Here is a 13111-nt window from a genome sequence, read left to right on the forward strand (position 1 = left end):
TTATTCTAAAATAAATACACTTAAATGAACGTATAATGCTCAATTACACTTATTATATTAAATGTATTAAATATAAATTTATAAATATTTAGAAACATTAATAATGCCAATTACATAAATAGAAACCCAGTCAAATTCAACTTTAAACACGAAAGGTACGTTAATTTGTTTTGTCATTGACCCTTTCAAATTTCGGTTTGTTTTCGTGGGTCACAAATTTAATAGAATTATAATAATTTCGTTCCATTGTCTTTTCGTGATAAGATTTGTTCCATAAAATTATTAGTATGCCGTGAAGTCCTTCCTCTCTCCGAGAGAACTTTCTTTTTGGTTGATCATTCATGGAGTGCGACTGCAGGATGGAAATTTTGTGGGACATGTTAAAAAGAGGCTTTGCAGGCCTCCTATCCATCAAATTAGAAGATACAACTTTAATACAAGTGAAAATATATTTAATCAAGCACACTAAATCATGGAATATCACTCCTCCAATGCCGCTGACCGGAGTACCAACCCAATTTTCTCTTCGAGTTAAAAAACCAAAATTAGGTGCCGCCCATGTGGCAATTGTGTACCAAGTATATGACCAAACGATGCCGTATTTCTGGTGCGCTTTCAACTTTACCCTTCATTTATGTTTTTTTTTTCCTCTTTAATTCAAGATCCTAATGTACGCTTTAAAGTTACAAATTGATATATTGAAGAGCAAAACGAAAAAAAAATCGTGAAAGCATGAGAATCTGTACTTCAAAAAGAATTTTCCTTTCATAAATAAATAAATAGGCCGTTTCATGAAACCCAACCAGAAAGAATAATTATAAAAAAAAGCTGTTAACATTCAACAGCATGCTCACACTCTCGAACATTTTTCGTCATTCTGTGATTCTTGTAGAGACCACATCTTTGCATATATACCTTTCCTTGCCAGCAAATTTTGGTGTGTTCCTTCCTCTACAATCTGCCCATCATCCAGAACCTGGACAGTACAGCCACAGATGTAGTAAGTTACTTGTAAACAAGTTTGACAGGGTCATCATGGAAGGTCAAATTTGAAAAAAATAATAGGAGCGATGGTTATTATGCTACATGAATTTATGTCTTCATCCGTAAAGCCAAGAAACTACCTCTGCTGTGGGGATTTTGCACTACTGTAACGAAGCCAGTTCACTTACACCCTTCCGAAGCAAGCATGGAAATTTGGGTTGATGGGATGTTATAAAATTTTTCCCTTCTCATCAATATATTTTAGAGAAATGGCAGCATTAAATTTGGTTTTTAAAAAAATGAAAAAAAGAAGAGAAAAACTGCTATTTCTCTCTCTTATTCTTTTTTTTAGTAAAATTATTGTTGCAAATTCTATAATATACAAATATCACTTTAACAATGGCTAAACTTTTTTTTAAAGCAACTATATAAAATTCTTAAAGTTTTGAATACTTTTATCATTTTATAGTTGAGAATTTAATAATTAGTAAAATTACCCGATTTTATTTATATACATCCTTAAATATTGCGTAAGAAAATGGTTATCATGCCAATAACATTCTCTCCAATTATCATTATTCCATTATGAGAATTTCTCCTTAGTTATGGAGTAACTTGTATGAAACCCATGGCTGTCGTTCCTACAATGTAAAGAGAATCCCATGAACTTGTGGGTAGTCAGACCCTGTGGAAGTAGGAGATTCGCTAATCAAGATATATGAATAAATGGGTTAGCTCTTAAGGGAGAATCATGACTACAATGCTTACAATAGTTGAAGCAAATAGCTTTAAACATGCAACCTTGAAAACTGTTTATTACAACTTGTTTTGGAGCCAATTGTTTTTCTTTTACGTTATTCCCAAAAGGAAATTAGCATTTTGGACTCTTTTTGCCTATGTTAAAGAGCATTCAAAGGGGAAGGAGGTCCATGAGGGACTCTTGATTGAAAAAGAAGGCATTTCCTTGTGTTGTCTAGGGTAGTAAAAAAGAGTGCCATGGTTGATTGATCACTAGATGGGGGCCTAGAGTGCTCTGTTAGTGCCAAAATGCACCACCCCTGAGGAATTATTTCTTGAGGTTCCAAAATCAGAAGAGGCAAATTACTCAAAGGGAGAGTGCACCAAGAGGGGCCATAACACTGAAACGAAATGGGTAAAAGCCAGCCCGGCCACGCCATTGGCGCACGTCGACAAGCAGGGGACAACAACGAGAGCGGGTAGATCTAACAGCGGGCGTGGGCACAAATCTGATGGTTCGGAATGCTCCACACTGCCGAATTGTGCGGAAGATAACAAGCCGGGAGGTTGCGGAGGAGGACACATGTCGCCCTCCTGTGCCTCTCGCACCCCGACCAAACTTTCTATGGCGAGTTTGGGGGGCACGCGGAGGGTGCCACGCTGCCCACAACGTCAGTGTTCCACACTGACCGGCCCAACACGTGAATGCTCCACGTCGGCCCATCATCCATGTCAACTCTCCTCCATGTTACCTGACCAAGTCACACTTTGCATCCAGTCACTGCTGCCACGTGCTAGGGTCCACTTGTCATGCTAGTGCCATCATGACATAAGCATGACGTTATCCCTAAAAATGGTCAATGGCGACACAACATGTGTAAAAAAAATTATTATAAAAGGGTGTCAGACCCATTTTCATTGTCATTTTGCCCACTTTGGCTTCTGACTCACAGTCCGACGCACTCATGAACTCAACTAGTTCATTTCCGATCCCTCTGAGCCCAAATTCACAGTTTCGAATTGCCAATTCACCTCATCCTTATGAACTCGACTTGCGAAGTCCTCATGCAAGCTAAAATTCAGGATAATTTGAGCTAAAAAAGAAACCATATCTCTCCTACGTGAAGAAGTGCTCGTCCGCTCACAAAAGCCCGACTTTATGCTTAGCAAATCCTTCATTTCATGAATTAATCCCGTACACATCGTCAGAAGCAAAATTGCACCCAAGAAGCCTCAAAATTTGTCAATTCTCGCCCAAAACTCCATAAAATTATTTAATTTGATACTTGCATGCACCCAAGCAATTCACAACTCACCAAATTCGAGTTAATTTTAACTACACATTATTAGCCAACCCTTTTTAGCCACGTCGCAGCTGCACACTGGTTAGTTAATTCCACTCACAAACCTCACTTCTAGTCACCTTTCCCAACCAACCTCTCTAGCAAAATTACCTCATCTCCAATGGCCAAACCACCAATACCAAGTTCGTCTCATGTTCAAATGGCAGAAAAGTCTAAAGATCATGATTTCTATGACCGGGATGCTGATGTTCGGGATCCTGTCATAACCGCTTATGACATGAGAAAGGCCATACAACAGGTATGCAGTACCTTCGATATAATAGGGAACAAAAATAACCTATTTGAATCAAACTTGGTCCTGGCTGTAGTTCTGCAAGTATACCATTTCCCGAAAATGGTAACATGGTGTGTTAGTTTGTATCTACCAAACCAGAGAGTCATCAATTTCGCTCAAGGAGATAAGGTAATTATCAAAGTCACACTAGAGGCCATTGCAGATATGTTATTGTTCTTGGACATGGCAGGTTTGCAGAAACTGGACAAAGAAATACTAGAAGATCAGTGGAAGGGCCTCTCCCAAGAGATCAAAGTTCAAACAATAGAGGATCAATGGAAATGTCAAGGAAGGAATAGTTGCCCCTTTCGGGCCTCCTTCCCTACCCTATCACGGTATTTGAATCTATGCCCAAAATATATTTTTCCATGATTGCTCAAGTCCTTGGTCTTAATACCGATATCCAAATAAATGAGTTGGTCCTAGGTTTCCTAGTTACTTTATGTCACCTGGTCACCAAGGCCTGCACAAAATATGATTTTCCCTAGTACTTATCTGATAAATCCATGCCCAATTGATAGAATTTGAGGAAGGGAGGTATTTCCGATATCAAACCTATCTCCTCTACCTGTTTATTCACCAAAACTATTCTTGCTTTGAAAAACGAAAGCCTAAAATGGTTCATGATCAAAATACCATATTGTCTGTTTTTGAGTGGTTGCCCATGGTAAGGAAACCAAAAAACAATCAAGGCTTTTTCAAGTATGTGTCATCATTTATGTCTATTGTCTATACTTTGTTGCACAGTGAACCTCTATCAAACCTCTACCTAGAGCCCCTATGTTCCTTAGGGAAAAATTGCAGTTCAGTCTCGATACCGAAGTGGGTGATTGGTACCTCTTTGAGGAATACACAGTCATAAGAGTATATGGATTTGAAGAAAGACCATACCAGTTGCTAACATTTCTGACTCCCAGCATCTTCGCACTGGAGTATATAACGTAAAGTTTCAACAATGACAACTTACACTTCCACTTCTAGAAAGAAAGTTGTGAAATTCGTCCTCCCTCATGAGGTGGGGCCTTTTGTGGTCAATGCAAGGAGCGTCCTGAATCTAGTGGAGAATATCTCGAATTTTTTTTATTTCCCGCAAGCAGGGTCGTGGAAATATGATCCTCAAAATATTATATATGAGAAGAAAGGATAAGGAAAAATGACATAAGCATGACCCCAATCCCATAGTAGAGGAATGTGCAAATAAATTTACATGGGAGGATGTCAAGGCCATTCTAAATCCTGTAGATTCAAGCATATCCCGCCTCTTGAGAAATAAAAGAATCACATCAGAGCCCATGGATATAGACCAAGGATAGGAGCCTAGCTCCAAGAGGACCAAGAGAAAAGAGGCATGGGAGATGATGAAGATGAAGAAGGCGACGAGGACAAAAAATCCCAAGCTTTGGTGATGTATAATAGCTAGTTGACAAGCCAGTCAAATCCAACTTTTACTATTGAGCACAGTGTTGAATTTCCACGACCTTGGGGTCTAGGTTAGAGTCTTCAAATCACTGACGCTACCAAACAAAGAATCTCAACAATAAACTACTTTGCACAGCGGAAATATAAAGTAGTAAATCACATATGCACAAAACATAGACAAATTTTTAATTTTTCAACCCAACTTTGTTATATTAACAACATATAATACAACAGTCTAGGGCTCCTGTATCAGGGATAATGGCCCTCATATATCCACTAGTACAAGACAAGATACTCTGACCATTTGGCTATACCATCTAACAACTCCTCTCGGTCGTACCTTGTACCTACCCAGTCCTTTAGCTCCCGGTCTGCAGCTCCTGCCTCTATCAATGCTCCAAGTCCATTTGGCCACTGAATCTCGACTATCCAATCTTCTCTCTAGTTGTCCCTTCATCCATCAAGGGCACAACTCATCGAGACTCTTGTCGAGTTGTTCACAGCTCCATTTGTGAACAACTCTCAATCTACCCACTGCTGCTCCTCAGCTACTTTGGGAGTTCAGCCCACTATGGTCTTCCTGTGCTCCAATAATGAAGACCAACATAGAGCACGGAGGGCTGCCACCTATCACTGCAAGATGTCCATCTCCTACAGTGAACACAGGCTAGGAGGACTGCCCTTCATCTATTGCAGAAGTCCTTCTCCACACACATGCCTCGGGCTACACAATCCTGCTCCTGGTTGATCAAACCCTTGAGCTTATCAACAACTGCCAGGCTAGCAGTCACCTTTGTCCATCAAGGTGTTGCACTTCAGCTTCAACATGGACACTAACACGTTGTCCTCCGGCAAACCATAAGTGTCCAATCTCGTCCACACTTGGTCTTCTCTCACGCTGCCCTCCAATAGTCCTCGAGAGACCAAGTTCATGCTGTAGAATCTGCTCCTAGTTAGGGCATCCTCACACCTAGGAGACCCTTACACATGGCTGCGCACAGACTCCACCAATTTGCCATGTGTCCTCACCTAGGACACCATCAATCCATCGTACATGAGTTGATCTGCAACACCTTGCTGTCGTCCTCTTGCCTCTTGATCTAATGTGACTGCTGTCACCTTCGCTGCTTGGTAGGCCTCCCAATAGTCCACATGGGATCCACCAAACAACTCCTAAGGGCTGATACAATCGACACATCAAACAGATCCTTGCAAGAGTCAACCCTTGACCCAATACACCTATAAGCACGTTGTTGTTCACCACGCTGCACTATCTCTGTGGGATCTATCACTAGGGCATCTGATCAACAGATTTGCCCCCTCTCCTTGACTCCCACATATGCCTTACCTTGATCCAAATCTAGTCCACACATTTGACCGACAAACCTCCTCAAAACACTATTGTCCCTTGTCTGCACTTGCTGTCCACTACAATTCTGGTTAAGGCATACCGGGCAACCTTTAATCCTCCACGCATTTAGCAAGATAAGCCCTCAAGGGCTGCGACTTGCCTTGAAGAGGCACCTCCCATGCCACGTTGTCCCTTCTAGGCTTTGTTCTCCTTAACGCTGCCCTAAAGACACCTCCAGCAGCTTGCTGTCGCTGCGGCCTTCTCCAAAACTAACCCAAATAAGCTCCTAACAACACTCGTCTTGCCTCACAGCTCTTCAGCCTAGTAGCCTAGCAATTCGGCCCTTGAGACAACCTCTTCAGTCCTGTCTTTAGCCTTAAGACAATCCCTCAAACAGTCCGCATTCTAGCCCTGTACTTCGGCCTCCAAATAGCCCTGTCTCACACTGCTCCTCGGCCCTCTCCTTGTTGCAGCTAGCCTCTGAATTTCAAAGCTCTTGGAGAATGTCACACCAATGGATGCTAAAAATGAGACCTCACGTCTCCTATATATAGCCTTTCAAGGCCTCCATGAAAACAACTTGAATCGATACGTGTAAAATCCATAATTACCATCACAACTTCAAATTTCATTTTCTCCCAAACGACAAATCGGATTCAGACGCTTTTTGATGCGTTGGAATCGTCTTTCCGAGCACTATCATCCTCATCCATCATGTACCGTGAAATCATCGTAGTTTGGTCCCAAAACACGATGGGTGCCAAAACCCCCAAGCTTGGTCCTCAAGCCCACAAGACCATTTGTGGCGCTTTGACCTCCAACCCTCGAATGCTAGGGCTTGGAGTACCTCCCAAGCTACACAAAATAAACACTCCCTCTTAGCAAGGGAGGTACTTCCAAGACTAGGAAGTAATCCGACAACGACACTAGCCCACCTGGCATCCATCACTGCAACATACCCTGTAGATGAATCCGACAATCTCGGTAGTGCCTCTGCCTCATCATATCTGAACTTGAAGATCTCGATCCTCCATAGGAATGCTCCCTTTGAGTCTATACGATCTCCACTGGCCCATATCTGCAAGCACTCGTCCTCCTGGATCAAATACCACTCATGCAAATCCCACCAATCTCGGATATGCAACACCACGATCCGATGAAGACTCTAGCCTGCCAATATCTAGTCCATCACATGAAGCCATCTCGATCAACTTGATCTCGTCCATGCCAAAGAAACCCTCGAGCTATCCCAACCATCCATGGCACATCAACACAAGTCCATGATCAACAATATTCCCTACAACAAACTGTTTTTCACCAGGGTCACCACCAATCCACTAGAACTCCCAGTCAATCTCACTGCCAAGCTAGTCAAGACCACATCTCCATGTCTTCAGCTAAACCCTTTACTCCATGATCTAGACACCCACAACTCCCTCTAAATTGCTTCATTGTGCACACTCTGATTCAATGTCCTCCAAAGTAGCTCAGATATGCTCTGATACCATGTTGAATTTCCACAACCTTGGGTCTAGGTTAGAGTCTTAAAATCAGAGGGAAAAATCCATAATTACCATCTCAACTTCAAAATTCATTTTCTCCTAAACGACAAATCGGATTTAGATGATTTTCAATGCGTTGGAATCGTCTTTCCGAGCACTATCATCCTCATCCGTCACGTGCCGTGAAATCATCATGGTTTTGTCCCAAAACACGATGGGTGCCAAAACCCCCAAGCTTGGTCCTCAAGCCCACAAGACCATTTATGGTGCTTTGACCTCCAACCCTCGAATGCTAGGACTTGGAGTACCTCCCAAGCTACACAAAATAAACACTCCCTTTTAGCGAAGGACGTACTTCCAAGACTAGGAAGTAATCCGGTGACGTCACTAGCCCACCTGGCATCCATCACTGCAGCATACCCTATAGATGAATCAGATAATCTCGGTAGTGCCTTTGCCTCGTCATATCTAAACCTGAAGATATCGATCCTCCCTAGGGATGCTCCCTCTGAGGCTAGACTCCCTCTGAGTCTATATGATTTCGCCCAGATCTGCAAGCACTCGTCCTCCTGGATCAAATACCACTCGTGCAAATCCCACCAATCTCGGATATGCAACACCACAATCCAATGAAGACTCTAGCCTGCCAATATGTAGTCCATCACATGAAGCCATCTCGATCAACCTGATCTCGTCCATGCCAAAGAAACCCTCGAGCTGTCCCAACCATCCATGGCACATCAACAGAAGTCCATGATCAACAATCTTCCCTACAACAAACTGTTGTTCACCAGGCTCACCACCAATCCACCAGAACTCCCAGCCAATCTCACTACCAAGCCAGTCAAGACCACATCTCCATGTCTTCAGCTGAACCCTTTGCTCCATGATCTAGACACCCACAACTCCCTCTGAGTTGCTTTGTTGTGCACACTTTGATTCAATGTCCTCCAAAGTAGCTCAGATATGCTTTGATACCATGTTGAATTTCCACGACCTTTTGTCTAGGTTAGAGTCTTAAAATCATTGACGCTACCAAACCAAGAATCTCAACCATAAACTACTTTGAATAGCGGAAATATAAAGCAGTAAATCACATATGCACAGAACATAGACAACTTCTTAATTTTTCCACCCAACTTTATTATATTAACAACATATAATACAACATTCTAGGGCTCCCATACTAGGGATAATGGCCCTCATACATCCACTAGTACAAGACAAGATATTCTGACCATCTAGTTGTAGCATCTAACAACTCCTCTCGATCGTACCCTGTACCTTCCTAGTCCTTTGGCTCCTGGTCTACAACTCTTGCCTCTATCAATGCTCCAAGTCCATCTGGCCACTGAATCTCGGCTATCCAATCTTTTCTCTAGTTGTCCCTTCATCCATCAAGGGCACAACTCATCGAGACCCCTGTCGAGTTGTTCACAGCACCAATTGTGAACAACTCTCAATCTGCCCACTGCTGCTCCTCAGCTACTTTGGGACTTCAGCCCACTATGGTCTTCCTGTGTTCCAATGATGAAGACCAACATAGGGCACGGAGGGCTGCCACCTATCACTGCAAGATGTCCATCTCCTACAGTGAACATGGGCTAAGAGGATTGCCCTTCATCTGCTGTAAAAGTTCTTCTCCACATGCACGCCTCGGGCTACACAATCTTGCTCCTGGTTGATCAGACCCTTGAGCTTATCAACAACTGCCAGGCTAGCAGTCACCTTTTTCCATCAAGGTGCTGCACTTTGGCTTCAACAGGGACACTAACACACTCTCCTCCGACAGACCATAAGTGTCCAATCTTGTCCACACTTGGTCTTCTCTCACGCTGCCCTCCAATAGTCCTCGAGAGACCAAGTTCATGCTATAGCATCTGCTTCTAGTTAGGGCATCCTCACACCTGGGAGACCCTTACACATGGCTGCCCACAGACTCCACCAATCTGACATGTGTCCTCACCTAGGTCACCATCAATCCATCGTAGATGAGTTGATCTGCAACATACCTTGCTGCTGTCCACTTGCCTCTTGATCTAATGTGACTTCTGTCACCTTGGCTGCTTGGTAAGCCTCCCAACAGTCCACGTGGGATCCACCAAACAACTCCTAAGGTCTGCTACAATTGGCACATCAAACAGATCCTTGCAAGAGTCAACCCTTGACCCAATACACCTCTAAGCACGTTGTTGTTCACCACGCTGCACTATCTCTGTGGGATCTGTCACTAGGGCATCTGATCAATAGATCTGCCCCCTCTCCTTGACTCCCATAGTTGCCTTACCCTGATCCAAATCTAGTCAACACCTTTGACCGACAAACCTCCTCAAAATACTGTTGTCCCTTGTCTCCACTTGTTGTCCACTGCAATTCTGGTTAGGGCATACCATGCAACCCTTAATCCTCCACGCAGTTAGCAAGATAAGCCCTCAAGGGCTGCAACTTGCCTTGGAGAGGCACCTCCCACGCCACGCTGTACCTTCTAGGCTTTGTTCTCCTTAACGCTGCCCTAAAGACATCCCCAACTGCTTGCTAAGACATGCGGCCTAGCACAACAACTTGTTGTAGCTGCGGCCTTCTCCAAAACTAACCCAAACAAGCTCCTAACAACGCTCTCTGCAATTGACCATGTAGAAAGATTTAATGCACATGCTTCAAAAGAGAAGGTTGTCGACCAAGATGTCCTTCTATTATCATTCATGGGATTTCTCGATGGTCATAACTCATGGCTGCATGAATATAAGCCTAGAAGCATCTCATCTATTGAAGAGTTTGTTGATGGCTTTCTTAGACATTTTCAAGTACACCCTGCATTAAGCATCCAAGAGGAAGCCTTCATCGAGCATCATCAAGACACTAGGAATCTAAGTAATGAGCAAGAAGATGAGTCCTCCTTGGGTCCACATAATGAAAATGATGATTTTGAGGACACATGTGCTGGGAAGGGTGAATTTATGGAAAGAGAAATTTAGACCAACCTTACCTTTCTCAAGGATATTACACCTGATGAAACCCCTTTTGCAAACCTTGAGAGAGATGATCCCATTAGCCCCTTCGAATATGACATTGAAGATTATTTCCACATTGAAAAGGAGAAATGGGAAATTGTTGGTCCTCAATTTGATTGTGCTCCCATTTACGACACCGACAAGGAGGATGAGGATGAGATTGATCTTCCTTTCCCCTCAGGCATTACTTATGATGACATACCCATTGATACCCATGGGAAGGAGAATCTTCATTTTCCTTTGCATAAAGAGGCTCAGTTGGAAGTGATCAATTTTCCTTTTAGAAGAGACTTAATCTTTGGTACTAAGGACATTGATAGGGCTCTTACTTATCTTGAGTATGATTCTATGTTCAAATCACTTGAGCCTTTAGATTATGACTTTGGAAAAGCACAACTCGTTGAATACAATATTTCGTTCTCACTATTTCCTATTAGTCATCATCTCGAGTCTTCATCAAGTGATTCCCTTGCCCTTGGTCATATAATCTCAAGTAATTATGAGCCCTTTTAGCCTCTCGAGTATAGTATCAAGGAGAAGCCCTTCATTGATTACACTTTTTCTCCTTGGACGCATCCTCAGGGTTTTGATCATTCCATAGTCCCCCTTCTCTAGTGTAATCATCATGCGCAACCTACTTGTGTTTCTCCATCTTGTCGGCCTCCCTTTCCTACTAATCATAACCCAATGAAGTCCATAAGCCGTGACGTGAATAATAACGACAATGGTGGAAGTGATATGCCTGAGGTTGCCATCCATTAAAAGTTTATGAGCGTGGTTGTTGACATCTCTATATTTTGGTTGCAAGAGAAGATCTCATGGACCAGATTACATCATTTCCTTACCTCTTCTCGCACAATCATCCATGTATGGGCATCATATTTTCCCACCTGTTGCCCACAACATCTTCCATGTGTTTGTATTTGCATTCGCTTTGGGATTTTCTACATGAGTAATCATATAGGCAGGCATATTTATATTGACTTGATGATATGTTGGTTGCACTGATTTTATGATTACACTTAATAATAGCTTCATCATATGCATGTTAGGGTAGGATGCATTGCATGATGATTTTTGCATTAGAACTAACCGCATATGATGTTTCTCATGATAGATTAGATTGCATTTAGGTTAAAAAAAATTTGCATATTTTATTTCTTGTTGGTTTATGGGCTAACATTAAGCATGCGTGATCATAAGACACCATACAAAACATGGTGCCCCATGGCTTTGATCTTTGACATGTGCAGATAACAGGTCTACGGTGACCAAGAGATTGTTGGAGTTATCATGACCTCCCGTTCGAGTAGCCTCGTCCACTTCTTCGAGAGATCACATCCCAGTTGGCGCTAGATGTTACCCACCATTTCGTGGGTGATATCCCTAGGAGAAATGTTTCTCCATGATGAGTCTAAGACGGCAGCTGACAACACCTTGCAGTCTCCTACTAGCTTGTTGTGCCATTTCTCTGCCACCTGAGCTAACCATGTGGTCCCTCGCCCACCTGTATTGTTCGTATATTTGAAGGTGCCTCCCGAATCTAAAGGTATATCTTGTCATTTCGTAATTGAGTATTGGGTTTACTTATCATGGATACTTCTGGGTATGGATTGATGGGGAGATTTGGTGGAAAGGGTGGGCTTAGTTTGTGCTCTTGTTCCCTTGATCTCTTTTGGTTGTTACCCTTGGATCTTAGTGTCGTGGAATCTCTTTTATTGACCATTTGGTTCTAGGGTGGTACTACTTGGGAAACCCCAACTTTGGGTGCATGGTCCCGCTCCTTTACTCGCATATATTACTCCCTTTCCATTCACTATTACCCATTCATCATTTCTCCCATATGGGTTAACATTTCCATTCTGGATCCACATAGGACTAGCCTCCCTATCCCCTTGCCCCCACCTTGCGTCAGGCTTGGAATGATGCCTCGGAGGTTGAAGCAATTAAAAGAAAAATAAACAAGCATAATTGGCCACATTTAACAGGAAATTGTACCACAAAATGCAAAAGATGGTCGGGACAAAATAATTAGCACATGGGCAAAAGCCAATGCATGAGATCTACCCCAATCCATGGCCATCACCCTAGTTCCATAGGCCCTATATGAGCCTCCTTTATCATTCAGGAACCCATGATTATCCCAACCCCTGGAGGGAAATGAATCGCACTACCTAAAAGGGGTAATCACTACACTATCTTATACATCATGCTCTTGTCCTCTGAGCCTTGAGCAGTTAATCAAAGAAAATTCATAAAAGGCAAAAGGCATATAAAGAAGGGTGGAAAATCAAGGCCAGGGCATCTCATGTACCATGATTGCTCCGTTCTACACATTACATACCCAGGTGCAGGCTTCCCCTTATCTAGCTCTCCCTATGCCCCAATATGTGGCCCAGGATTGCCCCTCTCATTCCCTATTCCATTCCACTTATTTGTCACTTGCCACCCCATTAGAGGTATGTACC

The 13111-nt window shown here is 42.8% G+C and overlaps 1 protein-coding gene across 1 annotated transcript in view; it reads right to left on the reverse strand.

Moving 5' to 3' along the window:
- Positions 1 to 235: 235 nt before the first annotated feature.
- LOC149222478 (ABC transporter B family member 25, mitochondrial-like) overlaps positions 236 to 13111 on the reverse strand; it is a 553005-nt gene continuing 540129 nt past the window's right edge. The window contains exon 16 of the mRNA XM_089385458.1: positions 236 to 976. Coding sequence (XP_089241584.1) covers positions 851 to 976 — 126 coding nt within the window. The 3' untranslated portion in view covers positions 236 to 850. The remainder of the gene's footprint in view (positions 977 to 13111) is intronic.

This window comes from Pinus tabuliformis, chromosome Q (assembly GCF_031772625.1).
Source record: "Pinus tabuliformis cultivar Carrire ecotype Pingquan chromosome Q, CPIR1, whole genome shotgun sequence".
In the NCBI taxonomy this organism is placed as follows: Eukaryota; Viridiplantae; Streptophyta; class Pinopsida; order Pinales; family Pinaceae; genus Pinus; species Pinus tabuliformis.